The sequence below is a fragment of the Chroicocephalus ridibundus genome, chromosome 31 (genome assembly GCF_963924245.1).
Source record: "Chroicocephalus ridibundus chromosome 31, bChrRid1.1, whole genome shotgun sequence".
Classification (NCBI taxonomy): domain Eukaryota; kingdom Metazoa; phylum Chordata; class Aves; order Charadriiformes; family Laridae; genus Chroicocephalus; species Chroicocephalus ridibundus.
In genome coordinates, this window is record NC_086314.1 from 339,723 (window position 1) to 357,964 (window position 18,242).

Sequence of the window (18,242 nt, forward strand, 5' to 3'; positions counted from 1 at the left end):
AACCGGAAGTCGCTGTAGCCCGCCACGCCTCTCCGTGGTGTACGCCTCGTCCCTGCGGCTCCTCCCGCCCGGCAGGCGGCGCTGCGGACCGCTGGCCCCGCCCCCCGGCGCCGCCTCCTCGCTGGTTCCTTCATCCGGGTCCTCCGCTTGGCGCCTGCGCGCTGGGCCGGCGGCGCGACGAGATGGCGGCGGAGGGGCCGGAGGCTCCGGCCAGCCCGGGCCGCGGCGGGACCGAGGGGGCGCTGGGGGACGGCGGGGACGCCGGCACCGGTCCCCCCGGTGAGGCGGGAGGTGGGGGGAGAGAGGGCCTGGCGGGCGCGGGAGGGGAGGTGGGGGGGGCTGTGGGGGGCTGAGGTGAGGCGCAGTGAGGCGAGGCGAGGGACCTGAGGGGATTGGGCGGGGGGGCGAGGTGGGGAGGGGAGTTCGGGGCCGATGGGGGGCTGCGGGGCAGGCCTGGGGGCACATGGGCCTTGTAGGGAGGATCTGGGGGTTAATTGGCGGGGGAGGCTGTGGGGCAGGGGGACGTAGAGGGGTGGGAGGCGCTGCGAGTGGAGATTAATGGGGCGGAATGGGGTCGGGGTGCCGCGGTGGGGCATAAAGCGGGAGGGGGCAGGGCCAGGGGATGGTGGAGGGGGGCGCCAGGGCTGTGGGTTGTCCCCCCGAGGGGTCTCAGGGCTGTGGGGTGCCCCTCAAGGGACCCCGCTCAGGCTCCTGGGTCCCCCCAACCCATGGCGTGGGGGCACCCGTGGTTAATGGTGCATCATCGTGTCCCCCCCCCAGCCCCCGTGGCAGAGCTGCCGCCCCCAGCCCCCAGCCCTGCCGAGGAGGAGCCCAGCGACGCTGCCGTCCGCCCCCCAGTCCCACAGAGCTGCAATGGCACCGCCATCGCCCCCCCTGAGCCCGAGGAGCCCCCCCCGGCCGCTCCCGAAGAGCCCCCGCCCCCCCGGGACCCCGAGCCCCCCGCGGAGGAGCCCCCCCTCACTTACCCCCTCGATTTCGAGAAGTTTTGGCTGGCAGCGCGCAACAACCCCCACGACTTCACTGCGTGGACCGAGCTCCTGCAGTACGTCGAGCAAGAGGTAATTAAAGTCTTCATTAAGGTGCCCTGGCCCCATTAAAATCTTAATTAAAACTTGCCCTGATCCCCTAGCCCCATTGAAACCTCCGTTACAACTCAGCCTGAGCTGCTGGCCCCATTAAAATCTTCATTCAGACTCATCCTAAGTGAGCAGCGCTGTTAAAGTCTTTGTCAAAACGTAGCCCGAGTCTCCGGCCCCGTTAAACCTTCATTAAAACTCACCCCAAGCCACCGACCTTGTTAAAACCTTAATTAAAACTCGCCCCAGCACAAACCTCATGGAAATCTCCACCGCCCCAGGCTGGTTTTTCTCATGACAGAGATAGTTCTTCCCGTGTAATCATTAACCTCAGTTAATAAATAGATTATTAGAAGACCCCTAATACTAAACTGCTATTGTTATTGTTACAAAAATGCCTGATTTTGCCCCAAAAACTTCCGCAGAACCATCTCTTCGCCGCCCGCAAAGCCTTCGATGCCTTTTTCGCGCACTACCCCTACTGTTACGGCTACTGGAAAAAATACGCAGACATGGAGCGTCGCTTCGACTGCAGCCGGGAGACCGAGGAGGTGCGGGGTGGGGGGGTCCCCACGCTGTTTTGGGGTGTCACTCCCCTGTTTTCCCCTCCTTGGTGGGCAGACAGGGGTGTTTTAGGGGTCCCTGGGGTGTTTTGGGGGTCTACACATTATTTCTATGCCACTTTTGCTGGCAAAATGGGGATTCCGAACCATTTTGGGGTGTTACCAGCTGTTGTCACACCTGTTTCCATACCCGTTGGAGGCATTTTGGGTTGTTTCTCCCCATTTTCTGGCATGGGGCTGGGTATCGCAACCCTTCGGGCCTCCCTCGTCCCCTTTTGTCCCCTGTCCCATGGGCAGAAGGTGGTGTTTTGAGGGTTCTCATGATGTTTTGGGGTGTGACCCACCTGTTTTCACCTCTTTTTAAAGGGCAAATGGGGGTCTCGGTGTTCTTTGGGGGTCCCCACACTGGTTTTGGGGTGTCACCTGCCTGATTTCCCCTCTTTCGTGGGCAGATGGGGATGTTTTGGGGGTCTCCGCACCATTTCTTCGATGCTTTTGCCAACAAAATGGTGTTTCCGAAGCATTTTGGGGTGTTTTCGCAGCCGTTTGTAGCCCTGCTGGAGGCGTTTTGGGTTGTTTCACTCTCTTTTTTTGGTGCGGGGCTGGGTACCCCGACCCTTTGGGGTCCCCCCGTCCTGTGGGGGGACAGTCGGTGACCTCAGTGTCCCCCCGGCAGGTGTTTGAGCGGGGGCTGCAGTCCATCCCCCTCAGCATGGACCTGTGGATCCACTACATCTCCTACCTCCAGTCCACCCTGGACATGAATCTTCCCGAATCCATCCAAAAAATCCGCGGGTAAGTGCCGGGGGGAGGCGGCAAACGGCTCTGGTGTTGGCATTCACCGCTGCCCATCCCACCTCCTCCCCGTCTCTCCCCGTTAGCGTCTTCGAGGCGGCGGTGGCGGCGGCCGGCATGGATTTCCGCTCGGATAAGCTGTGGGAGCTCTACGTGGAGTGGGAACGGGAACAGGGAGACCTGCGAGCCGTCACCGGTATCTACGACCGCGTCCTCTCCATGCCCACGCAGCTCTACAACCATCACTGGGAGAAGTACGTACCCCCTCCGGCACGGAAAATACCCCCACAGCGGCAAAATATCCCACAGAAAATAATACTTGTGGGAGTTAAATACTCTGGGAGCAAAATATCCCGGCAGAAAATAACCACAGCAGCAAAATACCCCATGGAAATACTATCCGTGGTGGTAAAATATCCCTGTGGAAAATACCTTTGGTGGTAAAATATTCCAAAATATCCCAAAACGTGAGTCACAGGGGCACAGCGTTGCTGCGGAAAATAATCCCCGCAGTGGTAAGTGCCCCATTTTTTCCCTGTGGAAAATAATCACGGGGGTAAAACATCCCCCCGTGGAAAATAACCCTGGCTGTGAAATATCCCGGGGGCAAAACGTCCCCCTGGAAAATGACCGTAGGGGGAAGATACCCCTGGGGGCAAAGTACCCCCACGGAAAATACCGCGGTGATAAAATCTCTCTGTGGAAGATGCTCGTGGCAATGAAATATCCCTGCAGAAAACATGCAGTGGTGTGTCCCCCCTGTTCAGACCCTCGTTTCCCCCCGAGGTTCAAGGAGCACGTCCTCCACAATCCCCCGAAAGACATCTTGTCCCCGGAGGAGCTTCTCTGGGTCCAATCCAAACTGGCCACCGATCCCGTGCCCAAACCGCCGGAGCCGGAGGCGACAGAAGCGCCGCCGGGAGAGGATCTTCCCCCCGGCGTGGAGGGGAAGGCGGCGGCGGCGGCAGCCGATGCCCAGGTAGGCACCCAAAGGGGGATCCCGGGGGATTCTCTGGGGACCCCCCCCCGTTTCCCACTCGCCTTACGTTTAATTCCCAGGAGGATTTAGACCAGGAGAAAATCCGGGAGCTGGTGATCTCCATGCGGCAGCAGATCTACGCTCAAAACGAGGCGGAAGTCAGCAAACGCTGGAATTTTGAGGACGGGGTACGTAGGGTTGGATCAGCCACCCTGGAATCGCTACAGATTCCCCCCCCCAAAAAAAAAATGCCGTCGCCCTGTTTTCACACCTGCGCCCCCATTTTTCCGGGTAGATCAAGCGTCCCTATTTCCACGTGAAGCCGCTGGAGAGGGCTCAGCTGCGGAACTGGCGGGATTACCTGGATTACGAAATGGCGGCCGGTTCGCACGAGCGCACCATCGTCCTCTTCGAGCGCTGCGTCATCGCCTGCGCCCTCTACGAGGAGTTCTGGATCAAGGTGAGACCCCCGCGACGGACCCCCCCCTTCCTTCTTCCCCAGCTGGATCCCCTCGCCCCCCCATCCCCCTCAAAAAAACCTCCACCTCCCCCAAAAAACCTTCACCTCCCCCTAAAAACCTCCACCTCTCCCAAAAAATCCACACACCCCCCCCCAAAATCTATCCCAAAAAAGAAACACCCCCAAAGAAAACCCTGCCACCCCAAAAAAACCTCCATCCCCGCCAAAAAAAAACCATACCCCCCCCAAAAAAACTTCACCTCTCCCAAAAAAAAACATCCCCCCTTCCCAAATCTATCCCAAAAAAGAAACACCCACAAGGAAAACCCTGGCCCCCCCCCAAAGAACCCACCCTGGGAAAAAACACCTCCCACCCTCAACATCCCCCCCCCCCAAAAAAAAAAACCCCACCCCAAGAAAAACACCCCCCCCAAACGCCCTCACCCCCCAAAAACCCCACCCCAATAAACAAACCCAAATCCTCACCCCAAGAAAAAGCACCCCCCCCCAAAAAAAATCCTCAAACCCCCTCTGCTAACCCCCCCAAAAAAAAACCACCCCAAAAAAGAAACCCCCCAAATAAAGCCCAGCCTCAACCCCCCCCAAAATAAACCGCCCAACAAAAACAAGCCCCCGAACGCCCCCCACTTCCCAAACCCCTCCCACCCAAAAAAAGACCCACCCCAAAAAAAACATCCCCAACACCCTCCAAAGGAACAACCCCCCCCACCCCAAAAAAACCCACCCTCAAACCCTACCCCCCCAAAAAACCCATCCCCAAATGAACCCCCCGACCGTAAGAAAACAATCTCCCAATCCCGCCCTTAAAAGACGACCCCACCCCAAAAAGAAACCCACCCCCAGGAAAACAAACACCCCAAAAGAAAACCACCACCCAAAACCTAAACCCTACTCCCTCCCCCCCCAAAAAAACCCTATCCCCCCCCAAAAATACCCCCACTCCAGGGAAGAAAAACTGCACCCCAAGTGAAACCCCCCCAGCCCCAACCTCTACCCCAAAGAAAAACCCCGACTCCCCCCCTCAAATAAACACTTTCCCCCCCAAAAAACGAACCCAAAGACACCCCCCCCCCCCCCCCCCCCCCCCGAAAAAAAAACCCTCATAGAAGGAGAAACCCCCTCCTAGGGGGCTGCGACTGGGGGTGAAGGGGGGAGCCAGCTGCCCCCCCGCTCCTCTCCCCCCTTCCAAATCGGGTTCATTTGGGCTGGTTTTTTACAACTTCCCCCCCCCCCCCGGCAACGGACGGCGGGGGCTGATTTTAACTCATTTCTTGGGGGTGGTGGGGGGGGGGGAAAAAACCAACCAAACCCCGCCGTTCTAACACCCGTTTTTTTAAATCCCGCTGCTGCTTCCCCCCCCCGCCCGCGGCACCTCCCCCTGCTTAAGAGGGCGCAGGAAATTCGGAAGAGAGGGGCCTTAACGTGAGTGCCCCCCACCCGACCCAGCGCACCCCCGCCCGGCCGGGCAGGGGGGGGGACGCTCACGCCTCCGTCTCTCTGTGTCGCATGTGTGTGTGTCGTCGTCGTCATCCCCCCGTTTTTGTTTTTTTCCGCCCCCCCCCCCCGGTTTTGTTTCGCCTTTCAGTACACCAAATACTTGGAGAACCACACGGTGGCGGGGGCCAGGAGCGTTTTCCAGCGCGCCTGCGGGTACCACCTGCCCAGGAAACCCAACATCCACCTCCTCTGGGCGGCTTTCGAGGAGAAACAAGGTGAGTCGGCCCCAAAACGCGCTGCCCCCCCCCCCCCCCCCCAAAACGGACCCGTTTTTGAGCCGAGACGCCCCACGTTCCGCTCCGGAACTCTGGTTTTGGGATGAGACGTTATGTTTCGCCCCAAAATGTTCCCTTTTCAGGCCGAGGTGCTGCTTTTCGCCCCAGAGTGCTCTTTTATTTTTTGGCGAAGACTACGCGTTATCGCCACAAAATGGCCCGTCTCCGGGGGAGATGCTCCGTTTTGCCCCAAAACCTGCCGTTTTCGGGTTGTGGTGTGACACGTTTCTCCTCAACGTGCTCTTTTCTCAGGCTGACGCACAGCGTTTCGCTCTAAAATGCTTCGGTTTGGGGCGGCTAAACACCCCATTTCACCCAAACTGCTTCTTTCTCGGGGGCTGAGGGGACGTACAGCACCCCAAAATGTTTCAGGGTGTGGGGGCCACGTTTCACCCCAGAATGCTCCGTTGTGGGGTGCAGGGGCCCATGGCTGGCCCCCAAATTGCCTCTTTTTTGAACTAAGACGCCACGTTTCACTCCTAAGTGCTCCCAGGACCCCCGTAACCTCCTGGGGACGCCCACAACCACCCCGGGACCCCTGTAACCCCCCAGGACCCCCATGACCACCCCTGGGGACCCCCATAACCAGACGGGGACCCTCCTAACCACTCCCAGGGACCCCCACAAGCACCCCAGGGACCCCTGTAACCACCCCTGCGGACCCTCCTAACCACCTTGGGGACCCCCACAGCCACCCCAGGGACCCCGTAACCTGCCGGGGACCCTCCTAACCACCCCTGGGAATGCCGTAACCCCCCCGGTGACACCCCCTAACCCCCCTTCCGCCTTCCCCAGGGAACCTGGACGAAGCCCGGCGTATCCTGCGCTGCTTCGAGGAGGTGGTGCCGGGTCTGGCCATGGTCCGGCTGCGCCGCGTCAGCCTGGAACGTCGGCAGGGAAACCTGGAGGAGGCGGAGGCGCTGCTGCTGGAGGCCATGCGCGCCAACGAGGGGCTGCCCCTCGCCTCCTTCTACGCCGTCAAACTGGCTCGGCAGGCCTGCAAGGTGCAGAAGAACCTGGGCAAAGCCCGCAAGGTGCTGGTGGAGGCCCTGGAAAAGGACCCGGTGAGGCAGAAAGGCTCCCTGTGGCGCTTAGGGGGTCCCCAGGGCTTGATCCGGGGCTTGTGGGGGGGTGGGACGGGGTTTCGGCTCCCTGGAAACGTGCTGATGGCTCGGACGTGGTCTTGGCGATCCAGAGGTCTCGCGTTGGGCTCTACAGACCCCACAAACCCCTTCTGGGCACCCACGCACCGCACTGGGGCTCTGTAAGCTCCTCATGGAGGCCCACAAAACCCCCTTGGGGACCCACAAACCCCCCCTTGGGGGGTCTGTAAACCCCCCTTGGGGCCCAGGCAAACCCCACGGGGGCTCTATAAATCCATCTCGGGTGCCCTCAGACGCACTCGGGGCTCCCCAAATGTCATCTGGGGCCCCACAGATCCACTCACAGCACCGTAAATCCCACCTGGGGCCCCACGGATGCCCTTGGGGCTCTCGAAACGCCTCTCGGGGGTCCCCAGACCCCTCTCGGGACCCCGCAGTCCCGCTGGGGGGTCCCCAAACCCCTCTAAGGGGTCCCCAAACCCCTCTTGGGACCCCGCAGTCCTGCTGGGGGTCCCCAAACCCCTCTAAGGGGTCCCCAAACCCCTCTCGGGACCCCATAGTCCCACTGGGGGGTCCCCAAACCCCTCTCGGGACCCCCCAGTCCCACTTGGGGCTCCCCAAACCCCACTGGGGACCCCAGAACCCCAGTCTGACGGGGCGGTGGGTCCAGGACAACGCCCGGCTCCACGCCAACCTCCTGGAGATGGAATTCGGGGCCGACGTCCGTCAAAACGAAGGCAACACCATGAGCTGCTTCGAGCGGGCGCTGCGCAGCCCCCTCCCCGACGAAGCCAAGCTCATCTTCTCCCAGCGCCGCGTCGAGTTCCTCGAGGATTTCGGCTCCAGCATACACAGGTTGGGTATCTGGGGGGGTGGGGGGGTGGGGTAGAAAAAACACCCCAAAAAGCCCCACCGGCCCCCCAGAAGGGGCTGCTCACCCCCCCCCCGTCGCTCCCCCGCAGCCTGCTGACGGCTTACGACGAGCACCAGAAGATCCTCAAACAGCACGCGGCACGCAAGAGGGCCCCCGAGAACGGGTGAGGGCACCCTGTTCTCCCCAGGCTCGTCCCCTTCCCCCCCCCCCGGGTTTATCCCCCACCTTCCTCCCCCGATTTTGCCTCCTTTTGTCCCAATTTCTCCCCTTTTATCCCCCAACTTTACCCCTTTTCGTCCCAATTTCTCCGCCTTTATCCCCTGAACTTCTCCCCTTTTGCGCCCCCGCTTCACCCCTCTTGTCTCCCAGTTTCACCCCAGTTTATCCCCCCACTTCTCCCCGTTTTCCCCATTTTGCTCCTTTTTATCCCCTGGAGTTCTCCTCTTTGTCCCCCAGCTTCACCCCTTTTATTCCCCCACCTTTTATCCCAACTTCTCTTTTTTTTTATCCCCCAATTTCACCCCTTTTATCCCCAAATTCTTTTATCCCGCCCAGCTTCTCCCCTTTTTATTCTTGATTTTCCTTTTTATCCCCACATTTTCCCTTTTGTCCCCCGATTTCACCCTTTTTATATCCCCCAATTTCTCCTTTTATCCCCCTGAATTCTGCCCTTTTCACCCCCCCGTGAATTCACCTTTTTTGTTCTTTTTTTTTTCCCCCTTTCATCCCCCCACTTTCTCCCCCTTTGTCCCCCCAATTCCCCCTTTCGTCCCCCCACTTTCTCCCCTTTTACCCCCCCCCCCTCACCCCTTTCCACCCCCCAGCTCAGACGAACCCGATGACAAACGCCTCCGCCCCGACGAAGCCTCCGGCCTTTTGGGTCCCCTCAATTTCTCCGGCACGGGGGGGGACATGGGGTCCAACCCCTCTGCCTACAACTACTGGTACCAGGTCAGTGGGGGGGCCGGGCGGGAGCCCTGGGGCTGGGACGGGGTGGGGGCCACGCTGACGGCACCCCCCGCGTCCCCCCAGCACGGCTACGGCGCCTACAGCTACCAGACGCCGTGGAACTACAACCAGTACTACTCGCAGAGCTGAGCCGGGGACGCCCCGGACCCCGACATCACCCCCACCCCCTTTTCTAAACCTTCCCTTTAGGAAAACCACATTTCTGTACATTTTTTTGCCTCCCCCCCGCCCCGCCCCGGGGGGGGGGGTGGGATGTAAATAAATAAAGAGGCGGCGCTGGAGGAGCCCCCGGCGCTCGCCGGTAGCGTTTATTTTGGTTTCAGAGAATCCCGGCGCTCGCCGGAGGGGTTTGTTCCAGCCAAAAGGGGGGTTCGCGGGGGGGGAGGCGATGCCGTTTTGGGGCACCCCCCACTCAGGAGCGGGTTCACATCATGTTTTGGGGGGGGGGCCCCTTCCGCTCACGAGGGGGTTTGCGTTTTGGGGTGTCCCTGCCGCGCGCGAGCAGGTCCCCCTGCGTTCCGGGGGCGCCTCCGCTGCTCGCAGGTGCATTCGACACCGTTTCGGGGTCCCCTGCTGCTCAGATCCCGTTCCAGGGGAGTCTCTGCCGCTCGCGAAGGCCTTTGACTCGATTTCGGGGTCCCCCGCGGCTTCGATCCTGTTTTGGGGTCCCCCCCACGGCTTGGGAGACGCTTTCCATCCCGTTTCAGGGGAGCGTCTGCCACGCGTGAGGCAGTTTTGGGGGTCCCCCCCACCGCTCCCGAGTCCCTTTTGGGGCCCCCCGGTGTATTTCGGGGTGCTAGAAGCCCCTCTGCAGCAGCCAGTCCCGCAGCTCCCGCTCCCAGTGTCCCTTCAGCTGCAGGCTCCCCGTCACCTCGTTCACCTGCACCTCCAGATCCGGCACCCCCAAAAACGCCCGCAGCTCTCGCTCCAGCGCCTGGAGGGGGGGGGGAGGAGGCCGTTAGCACCCCAAAAACCCCCTCCCCTTCCCCGCACCCCCAGATTGCACCCCCGTCCCCTTACCCAGATGTCCCCCTCGACGTGCCGCAGCTCGGTCAGGCGCCGGTTGCCCTTGACCAGGCGGCGGTAGACGGGCAGGTTGTGGAGCCGGGAGCGACGGACGAAGTACGGCAGGGCTGGGGGGGGGCCTGGGGGGGGGGGGCAAACAACAACTGCAGCCCCCCCACAGGGGTATATAAACGCCCCCCCCCCGGGGTCATTACCCCCACCCCGGGGGTAAATAATCCTGCTTAATTGCTCTCTTGTCCCATTGGGAATAAATACTTCCCTTCCTCAGGAGTAAATATCCGTATTGTTGCCCCCCCCGCCGCCCCCCTGGGTCTACAGCTCCCCCCATGGGGTAATTAGCCCCCCATCACCCCCCCTTGGGGTAAATAACCCCCCTTAATTGCCCCCTGTGGGCAAATAACCTCCCCCCAACATCTCCCACAGGAATAAGTAGGTTCCCCCCAGGAGTAAATATCCCCATTGTTACCCCCCCCCAGGGGTAAACAGCCCCCCCATCACCCCCACCAGCACAAAATAACCCCCCCCCCAGCACCACCCCCGGGATAAATACCCCCCATGGGACCCCCCCCAAGGCTGTCATGTTCCCCCCTCAATGTTTGGCACCCCCTTAGGGGCATCACTTTGCTCTGGGGGGGGTATTAAGGAAGGGAGTCTTGCCCCCCTCCCAAACTGACCTTTTGGGGGGCTCCAGCCCGAGGGGGTGGGGTAGGTGGGGTGCGGGGGGGGGTCGGGGATGCGGGTGGGGGGCAGCAGCCGCTCCACGAAGGCGTAGTCGGCCGTCGACTCCTCCAGCTGGGGGGGGTGCGGGTCGGGGGGCGCCTCAGTGGGGCTGGGGGGGACGGGGGGGGCTCCCGGATGGCTCTGGAAAGAGTGGGGGGGGGGTCAGCAGGGTGTACCCCCACACCTTAGCAGGGACCCCCAATTCCCCCTCCCTCTCCCCAGAAGTCCCCCCAGTCGCCTCTCCCTGGGGGTCCCCCCAAATCTCACCCCCCCCCCCCCGAAACCACCCCCTCACCTCCCCGTTCCCCCCCCCGGCACCTTCCGCTCCCTCTGCCCAGCAGCCCCCCCCCCAGTTCCTCTCCATCTCCCCGGGGTCACCCCAAATGCCCCCTCCCCAAAAGCCCCCCCCCCCCCAATCGCCCCTCCCCGGGGTCACACCAATCCGCCCCTTGGAGCCCCCCCCGCATCGCCCATCCCTGGGGGTCCCCCCAATTCCCCCCCTCCCCAGGAGCCCCCCTCAACCCCTCCCTGGGTCCCCCCACCTCCCCGGGCCCCCCCCAACCCCTCCCTGGGTCCCCCCACCTCCCCGGGCCCCCCCCACCTCCGTCTCCACAGCCCCCCCCCCCCAGTATCTCCCCTCAGGACCCCCCTCCTCAGCCCCACACCCCCCTCGACAGCCCCCCAAATCCCTCCCTGTCCCCCCCAGCAGCCCCCCAGATCCCTCCCCCTTCATGGACGCCCCCTCGTCGTGCCCTCCCCGACCCCCTACCTGCACCCCCCTGCACCCCACCGCCCGGCCCAGCGCCCGCAGCCGGCGGCCCAGCGCCGCCATCGCCGCCATCTTGGCAGCACCCCCTCCTTCCCGCCGCACGCACGCACGCACGCACGCGTGACGTAAGCACGCCGCCGCCGTCGAGGCCCTGGCGCGTGCGCGGAGTCGCCCTTTCTGCTGCGCGCTTGCCGGCGGCTGAGGAGACGGTGAGGTGGGGCTGCGGCCGTGGCCGGGCCTGAGGGGCTTTGGGGGCGCTTGGAGGGTTATTGGGGGGCTGAGGAGAGGCTGCGAGGGCTTGGGGGGCGGGTGGGGGTCGTGAGGGGGTGTCCGCGAGGCCTTGGGGGGGGCCCCGACTGCGGCTGCGAGGCCTTGGGCCCCTGTGGGTGGCTGTGAGGCTTTCGGGGGCCCCTGAGGTGCGGGGTGACGCCCTGGGAAGCCTTGCCCTGGGAAGCCTTGGAGGAGGCGGGAGGGTTATTGGAGGGCTGTGGGAGCTTAGGGGGTGGGTAGAGGTTGGGGGGAGGGGTCTGGGAGGCCTTGAGGGGGCCCTGAGGGCGGCTGTGAGGCTTTGGGGGGGGGCTAAGGGCGGCCGTGAGGCCTTCGGGCGCCCCTGGGATGCGGGGATGCGCCCTAACAAGCCTTGGAGGAGGCTGGAGGGTTACTGGGGGGCTGTGGGGGGTGGCTGTGAGGGCTTAGGGGGCGGGCGGAGGTTGTGGGGGAGGTCTGTGAGGCCTTGGGGGGTTATTAGGGGGCTGTGGGGCCTTGGAGGGGCTGCAGGGTGGGCTTGGGGGGATTGCCGTGTGCTGGAAGGCCTTGGGACAAGCTGGGGGGAGTTATGGGAGGCTGCGGGGGGACCCAAAGGGGACGAGAGAGGCCAAGGGGGGGCTCAAGAAACAGGGGGGCACCAGAGGGTGCTGCCAGCATCACTGCTGGGGCATTCCCTGCCCCGGTGTCACCCCCTGGTGTCACACACACGCACACACCCTCCCCCCCCACCCGGTGTCATAGCCCTTTGTCCCCAAGGCCCTTTGCCAGGTGCCAAAGTCCCTTTGGGTGGGGAGTAGTTGAAGGGAACACCCCCCAGCCCCCAAAACATCCCCCCCCCCGCCCTGAAACCCCTCAGTCCCCCAAAAAACACCCCAACCCCCCAAAACACTCTCAACCCTGCCCCCCCCCCCCCCGGCAGAGGGATGGGCAGGAGGAGACCCCCCCAGTGCTGCACCCTGGGGCGTTTTTTGACCTGGAGATGGGCAACAGGAACAGCACTTTCATTGTCCCCCTTTTCTCGGGCATCCCCTCTTTTTCCTAAGGGTCCCCCCTTTTTTTTTTGAGGGGGTCACCCCTAAACCAAATTCCATCCCCCCCCCAGGTCACCATGCAGCTCTTCATCCGTGCCCAGTCTCTCCACACCATTGAGGTCTCCGGCGCCGAGACCATCGCCCAAATCAAGGTGAGCCCTGGGGGGAAGTTGGGGTGTCCCCCCCTTGAAATAAGACCCTTTTTGGGGTGACTGGCCCCCTCCCCATGTCCTTGTTTCCCCCCCCAGGCGCAGGTGGCGGCGCTGGCAGGCGTCCCCCCGGAAGACCAAGTGCTGAGCTTTGGTGGGACCCCCCTGGACGATGACACCGTGCTGGGACAGAGCCCCCTCCCCGAATTTGCCACCCTGGAGCTCTCCACCCGCCTCCTGGGGGGTATGTTTTTTTGGGGGAGCAGCTAATTATCAGGGCGCTCATTAGCTTAACGAGCCAACGAGCCAACTGCACCCCCTAACGCCCCATTTTTTCTTCCCTCCAGGGAAAGTCCACGGTTCCCTCGCCCGCGCTGGCAAAGTGAGGGGCCAGACCCCCAAGGTGAGTGTCTGGGGGGGGTTCCCCCTGATTTTAGGGACCACCCCCCAGCTTCAGGGAACCCCTCAGGTTTTGGGGATCCCCCCTTGACTTTCCCCCCCTTTCCCCTCTCCTCGCAGGTGGCCAAGCAGGAGAAGAAGAAGAAGAAGACGGGGCGAGCCAAGCGACGCATGCAGTACAACCGCCGCTTCGTCAACGTCGTCCCCACCTTCGGCAAGAAGAAGGGCCCCAACGCCAACTCCTGAGACCCCTCCCCCAGCTTCTGTGAACAGCAACAAAATTGGGGCCATTTTGCTGGTTTTGAGGCTTTTTGAGTGGTGTTTTTGGGCTTTTCAGGGTCTTTTGGGGGCGGGGGATTCGGGGGAGTTTGAAGGGGTCAGGGGCTGAAACTGGCCCTTGGGGGGGTTGAGGCTGATGTCAGTGGGTCCGCGAGCAGATGGGGGTGGTGGATAATGAGCCCTCGTTAGAGGGAGGGGGTTAATTAGCGTTAACTAGGGGTGTGTGGGGTGGTAATGAGGGGAATGGAGCGTGGAGAGCGGCTCTATAGGGGAGGGGCGGAAATAGCCGAGCGCTGCCGGAGACACCCGAGGGGCGGCGAGGGGCGGGGCAACCCGAGAGCTGCCGGAAAGACCCGAAGGAGAGTGGGCGGGGCTGAGGACTGGCCCGAACGTTTCCGAGGGGGGCCGGAAACAGCCGAAGCGGGAGCGGGCGGCACCAATGGGTCGGTCGGGCTCAAGTTTGGGGTTCAGGGGCCAAGGGTTGGGGTCACGGTTGGGGTCAGGGGTCAAGGGTCAGGCACCCACCCCCTTTCTGACACCCTCAGTGACCACGGTCCCACCCAGCCCCCACCTCAAAAGCGACATTTTATGGTCCAGGGTGTGAAAAATCCTGGGATTTTTTTCCCCATTTTGTGCATTATAAACAGCGGGGGAAGGGGACGGGTGCTCGGGGGGCGGCAGGGGGGGACGGGACACCCCCCAACCACCCCCCGCCCCCTCACGGCCCCAAAATCTTCCGTTTTTTGCCTCGTTTGGCCGGGGTGGGGACGGTCTCCAGGGCGTCCCACAGCGCGTCCCCCTCCTCTTCCTTCACCTCGGGTGGGGGGGGCGGCTCCTCCTCTGCCTGGGGGGGTAAATGGGGGGGTTGAGGGGGGGGCGGAGCAGGAGGGGGGACCCCTCTGCCCAAAAAAGCCCCAGTCTTGGGGGGGAGGGTCTCACCTCCCAGTCCCGCTGGGTGCTCAGCAGGAGACAGGTCAGGCGGGACTTCAGATAGACCTGGGGGGGGACACGAAGGGTCAGTTTGTCGGGGGGGGTCTCAGAGGGGTTTGGCCAGGCTCTCACGTTGGGGGGGGGGGTCTCAGGGGCTTTGGGGGTGCTCTTGAGGAGTTTGAGGGGTTTTGGGGGGGGTCTGGAGAACATCTGGGGGGGGGTCAGTGTGGTTGGGGGGGGTGGCAGTTGGATCTCAAGGGGGTTTAGGGGCATCTCCAGGGGTTGGGGGGTCTCAGAGGGTTTGGGGGCATCTCCATGGGTTTGGAAGGGCAGCTTGAGAGGATTGGGGGGGTTCGGGGGGGGTCTCGAGGGGGTTTAGGGAGGGTCTTAGGGATTCTCGAGGGCTTTGGGGGATTGAGGGGGGGGTTGAGGGGATTGGGGGTGTCTCGAGGTATCTGGGGGGGCTCAAGGTGTTTGGGGGGGACACAAAGGGTTAGTTTGTGGAGGGGCCCGGGGGGGTCTGTGAGGTCTCAGGGGGTTTGGGGGGGACCTCAAGGGGGTTTGGGTGGAATCCCGTGGTGTTTAGGGGGGTCTAAAGGGGTTTTTTTGGGGGGGGGGTCTGACCTTGTGGCGCAGGCGCTTGTCCCCCAGGTGGTGGACGCGGAGGAATCGGTCGAGGCCGCAGGAGGCGACGAGGGGGAGGGTGGGGTGACACTGCAGCCCCCGCACCCCCCCCGCGAAGCCCTTCAGGCACTTCAGCACCCGCCCTGGGGGGGCACAGGCAGGTCGGGGGGGGCCGGCGGCGCTGCCTGGGGTTTTTTTTGGGGGGGGGGGGGTCGTACAGCTTCATCCCCTCCCTCCCCCCCTGACCCCCGGGACACCGGCCCCTCACCTTGGCGCAGGTCGATGACGGCCACGTCCCCCCGGGCGCTGCCCACCACCACCGAGCTGGGGGGGGACACACACGGTCAGGGCTGGGGGGAGCCAGCGGGACCCCTGCCCCCCCCCCCCCGATCACCCTGTACCCCCACAAGCCACCCCCAACCCCAAGGTGCCCCCAAACCCCACCTGGGTCACCCCACAGCCCCTCTCAAGTCACCTTGGAGACGCCCAGGGGACCCCCCCCCAGGCCCTTTGGGTCACCCCCCCCCACCCAGGGTGCCCCTCAGCCCCCCCCCAGGTCACCCCCAGGCCCCCTGGGTCACCCCGTACCCCACCAGGTCACCCAACAGCCCCCCCGGGGCACATCTCAGCCCCCCAGGTCACCCTGTAGCCCCCTGGGAGCGTCGCGTAGCCCCCCCAGGTCACCCAGAAGCACCCCCAGGCTGCCCCCCAACCCCCTTGGTCACCCTATAGCCCCCCCCCTTGGGGTATTCTGTAGCCCCCCGGGTGACCCTGTAGCCCCCCAGCTGCCTGTGTCACCCTATAGCCCCCCCCGCAGCCCCCCCCCAAGGGCCCCCCCCAGGGCCACCAGCCCCCACTCACGTCCCCCCGGGCACGACGTCGAGGGCGGTGAGCGGGGCCTCCCCGAACGTCGTCTCCAGCACCGGGCGCCGCTGGGGTGAGCTGGGGTCGTAGAGCCGCACCTGGGGACACAGCGGGGGCGGGGGGTGACACCGGACCCAGCGACACCCCCGGGCCCCCCCCCCGCTGTGTCCCCAACGTCCCCCCCACCTGGTGATGGGCCGTGCAGGTGACGATCTTCTCGGAGCCGGGCAGGAACTGGAGGTCGCGGTCCCAGATGGGGACACGGAGGTCGAGCCAGTCGTTCCTCACCTGGGGGAGGGGGTTGGGGGGGGGGATGAGGGGTGCCGGGGGACACTTGGGGACACCGCGGTGGGGGGGGGGGGGAGGGGACACGGGCCCCACTCACGTTCTTGGCGCGGAAAACGGGCTCCTGCGGGCGCTGCAGGTCCCAGACCTTGAGGCTGTTCTCCTTCCCGCCGGTGCCGAGCCGCTGCGGCCGCGTCGGGTCCTGGCGCATCCGGCACAACCCCGCGCCCGCCGCCAGCTCCAGCTGTGCCTGCGGGACACCGCGGGGGGGTCACCGGGGTCGGGGGGCACCCCAACGGCGAGACATCCCCCCCCCCCGCACCCAAAACCACTCACGTTCTCCGTCTCATCGTCACGCCAGACCTTGATGAGCCCCGACTCGACACAGGTAATGACGGCGCTGGGGGGGAAAGGGCGGGATACGCTGTTGGGTGGTGAAGGGCAGATTTTGGGGACCCCCCCCGCGGAGTGTCCCCCCCCCCCCGGCCCCTCCCCGGTACCTGCCACTCACGGCCAGGCCGCAGAAGGGCCCGTCCCCCCCGGGGCAGAGCCGGGACTCCGTGAATTTCCCCTTCTCGGTGCTGAAGAGCTTGACGGAGCGATCGAGGCAGCCCACCAGGATCTGGGGGGGGCACAGCGGGGTCGGGGGTGGGGGGCACAGTGGCGTCGGGGGGGGGGCCCTGCTTCCTCACCCCCCCGGGACCCCCAGGCCTCACCTCGCTCTCGCTGGGGTCCCCCCAGCACATGGCGCAGACGCCGTCCCCCCGGCTCAGCCCCGAGCTGCTCGCGTAGTTCGTCGCCTGCTTCTTCTTCAGGTTCACCCCTGGGGGGGGGGAATATTACCTGGGGGGGGCGCCCCGACGCCCCCAGAGAACCCCCTCAATTACCCCCCCAGGAAAAGGCTCCGCAGCCCCCCCCCCGGGCACAACTCCCCTTCCCCCAAGAAGCCACTCCAGGCCTCAAGGACACCCAGGACCCCCCAGACCACAAAAGACCCCGCCCCCCGGCGAACCGCCAGCTACGAGAGACCCCCCCCAGACACAAGGACCCCCCCCCAAGGCCACAGGGACCCCCCCCAGGCACAGACATAGCCCTCGGTGCCCCCCCCCCGGCCACAGGGACCCCCTCAGCCACAGCCCCCAGAGCCCCTCACGGTCACAGTGTCCCCCCAGACACAGCCCCCCCCCCCCCCCCCCCAAAGCCCCCCCAGGTACAAACCATCCCCCTAAGGGCCATCCTCGCACCTTTGAGCGCGCCGGTCTCGGCCCCCACCCACACGTGGCTCCCGCGGGCGGGGGACGCCATCTTGTCTCGGTCCGACGCTTCCCCGCGTTCCGGGTTGGCACCGGAGCCCGCGGCGTACGGTTCCGGGTGGGACACGGTTTCCAGCCGGACCCTCATGGGGGCGAGGAGCAGCGTCGCCGGAAGTGCCCTGGGAGAGGCGCAAACGCGCTCCCCGCGAAGATTCGTTCCGGGGTAAGAAGGTTCCGCCCCCACCGGGAACTGGCCCCGCGGGAGAGGGGGGGGGTGTGGTGGTGAGACAACGGGGGGCCCCCTTTAACGGGGCGGGGGCGGAACCGAGGGGAGTCCCATTCCCCCCCCCCCGCCCCAAAAAAAGGGTGACCGACGGGATAGAGACCGCGAAACCCCCCAAAACCGGGAGCGGGCGGGGCTTTGACAGAGACACGCTCCCCCCCCCTCAAGCCCCTTGTGGTCCCCCCCCCGCCCCCCCGGCCCCAAATTAAGACAAACTCGGGTTTGATTTTCTTTTTTAGCAAAAATAGTGATTTTTATTTACATCCATAGAAAAAAAAACCAAAACACACGCAGCAGCAGCTCCTTGGTGGTAGGCGGGAGGGGCTGGAGGACAGAAAAAGGGGAGGGGGGGGAATGAGGGGGGGGGCCCTAAAGCCCCCCCCCAGGGACCCCCAAACCCCCCCCCCGGGCCCCCCCCGGCGCCTCAGAAGAATCACTCAGTCAGGGCCATCAGCCTGGGGCGATATCGGCTCATCCTCGGCAGCGGGGGGGCACCCCAGGACTCCTAACCCCCCCCCGCACCCCAAGAGACCCCCCCCCCGGCCCCTGGACCCCCAAAGCCCCCCCCCAGTGACCCACAACCCCCCCACACACTGCACCGCAGGGACCCCTACATCCCCCACGGACCCCCAGACACCCCCCCCCTCGTGCCCCCCCGACTCACCTCGGCACCCCCAGACCCTCCGCCGGCCTGTGGGACAGCAGAGGGGGGGGTCAGGGACTGCCCGGC

The 18,242-nt window shown here is 64.4% G+C and overlaps 3 protein-coding genes across 8 annotated transcripts; 1 reads left to right on the forward strand and 2 right to left on the reverse strand.

Annotated features, from left to right (window-relative positions):
• Positions 1-126: 126 nt before the first annotated feature.
• Positions 127-13,295, forward strand: FAU (FAU ubiquitin like and ribosomal protein S30 fusion). Of its 5 annotated transcripts, XM_063319159.1 has the most exons (17): positions 145-291; positions 781-1,079; positions 1,523-1,648; positions 2,337-2,455; positions 2,542-2,709; positions 3,242-3,434; positions 3,515-3,622; positions 3,730-3,894; positions 5,501-5,627; positions 6,483-6,751; positions 7,461-7,645; positions 7,753-7,827; positions 8,489-8,615; positions 12,518-12,598; positions 12,695-12,839; positions 12,943-12,998; positions 13,115-13,295. In XM_063319159.1, exons 1-17 carry the CDS (start codon positions 183-185, stop codon positions 13,238-13,240), a joined length of 2,478 nt encoding a protein of 825 aa, XP_063175229.1. In that variant the 5' UTR covers positions 145-182; the 3' UTR covers positions 13,241-13,295. The 5 variants fall into 5 exon arrangements, with proteins under 5 accessions (XP_063175226.1, XP_063175225.1, XP_063175229.1 ...); XM_063319156.1 differs by lacking the exons at positions 12,518-12,598; positions 12,695-12,839; positions 12,943-12,998; positions 13,115-13,295 and adding an exon at positions 8,697-8,944 and having other exon boundaries at positions 127-279; XM_063319155.1 differs by lacking the exons at positions 12,518-12,598; positions 12,695-12,839; positions 12,943-12,998; positions 13,115-13,295 and adding an exon at positions 8,697-8,944 and having other exon boundaries at positions 136-291.
• MRPL49 (mitochondrial ribosomal protein L49) lies at positions 9,016-11,262 on the reverse strand. The gene is made up of 4 exons (XM_063319165.1): positions 11,149-11,262; positions 10,334-10,520; positions 9,654-9,778; positions 9,016-9,567 (listed from the first exon to the last, which is right to left on the reverse strand). The coding sequence occupies exons 1-4, from the start codon at positions 11,218-11,220 to the stop codon at positions 9,430-9,432; spliced, it is 522 nt and encodes a 173-aa protein (XP_063175235.1). The 5' UTR covers positions 11,221-11,262; the 3' UTR covers positions 9,016-9,429.
• Positions 13,296-13,303: 8 nt separating the features above from the next.
• On the reverse strand, positions 13,304-17,404 carry WDR74 (WD repeat domain 74). Of its 2 annotated transcripts, none has more exons than XM_063319164.1 (11): positions 17,195-17,305; positions 16,693-16,799; positions 16,477-16,598; positions 16,313-16,376; positions 16,077-16,226; positions 15,878-15,979; positions 15,689-15,789; positions 15,096-15,151; positions 14,828-14,970; positions 14,213-14,269; positions 13,304-14,117 (listed from the first exon to the last, which is right to left on the reverse strand). In XM_063319164.1, exons 2-11 carry the CDS (start codon positions 16,720-16,722, stop codon positions 13,992-13,994), a joined length of 951 nt encoding a protein of 316 aa, XP_063175234.1. In that variant the 5' UTR covers positions 16,723-16,799; positions 17,195-17,305; the 3' UTR covers positions 13,304-13,991. The 2 variants fall into 2 exon arrangements, with proteins under 2 accessions (XP_063175234.1, XP_063175232.1); XM_063319162.1 differs by having other exon boundaries at positions 13,306-14,117; positions 17,221-17,404.
• Positions 17,405-18,242: the final 838 nt, after the last annotated feature.

Bases quoted from the DNA above. Each gene is read 5' to 3' on its own strand.
- WDR74 (XM_063319162.1), bottom strand. From the start codon at position 17,377: ATGAGGGTCCGGCTGGAAACCGTGTCCCACCCGGAACCGTACGCCGCG. The intron at 14,270-14,827 runs GTCAGACCCCCC...GTCCCCCCCCAG, and splicing joins ACAAGCGCCTGCGCCACAAG to GTCTATCTGAAGTCCCGCCT. The intron at 14,118-14,212 runs GTGAGACCCTCC...TTACCCCCCCAG, and splicing joins GCACCCAGCGGGACTGGGAG to GCAGAGGAGGAGCCGCCCCC.
- MRPL49 (XM_063319165.1), bottom strand. From the start codon at position 11,220: ATGGCGGCGATGGCGGCGCTGGGCCGCCGGCTGCGGGCGCTGGGCCGG. The intron at 9,779-10,333 runs GTCAGTTTGGGA...CCCCCCCCCCAG, and splicing joins GGGCTGGAGCCCCCCAAAAG to GCCCCCCCCCAGCCCTGCCG. The intron at 9,568-9,653 runs GTAAGGGGACGG...CCCCCCCTCCAG, and splicing joins ACGTCGAGGGGGACATCTGG to GCGCTGGAGCGAGAGCTGCG.
- FAU (XM_063319159.1), top strand. From the start codon at position 183: ATGGCGGCGGAGGGGCCGGAGGCTCCGGCCAGCCCGGGCCGCGGCGGG. The intron at 2,456-2,541 runs GTAAGTGCCGGG...TCTCCCCGTTAG, and splicing joins TCCATCCAAAAAATCCGCGG to CGTCTTCGAGGCGGCGGTGG. The intron at 3,895-5,500 runs GTGAGACCCCCG...TTCGCCTTTCAG, and splicing joins ACGAGGAGTTCTGGATCAAG to TACACCAAATACTTGGAGAA.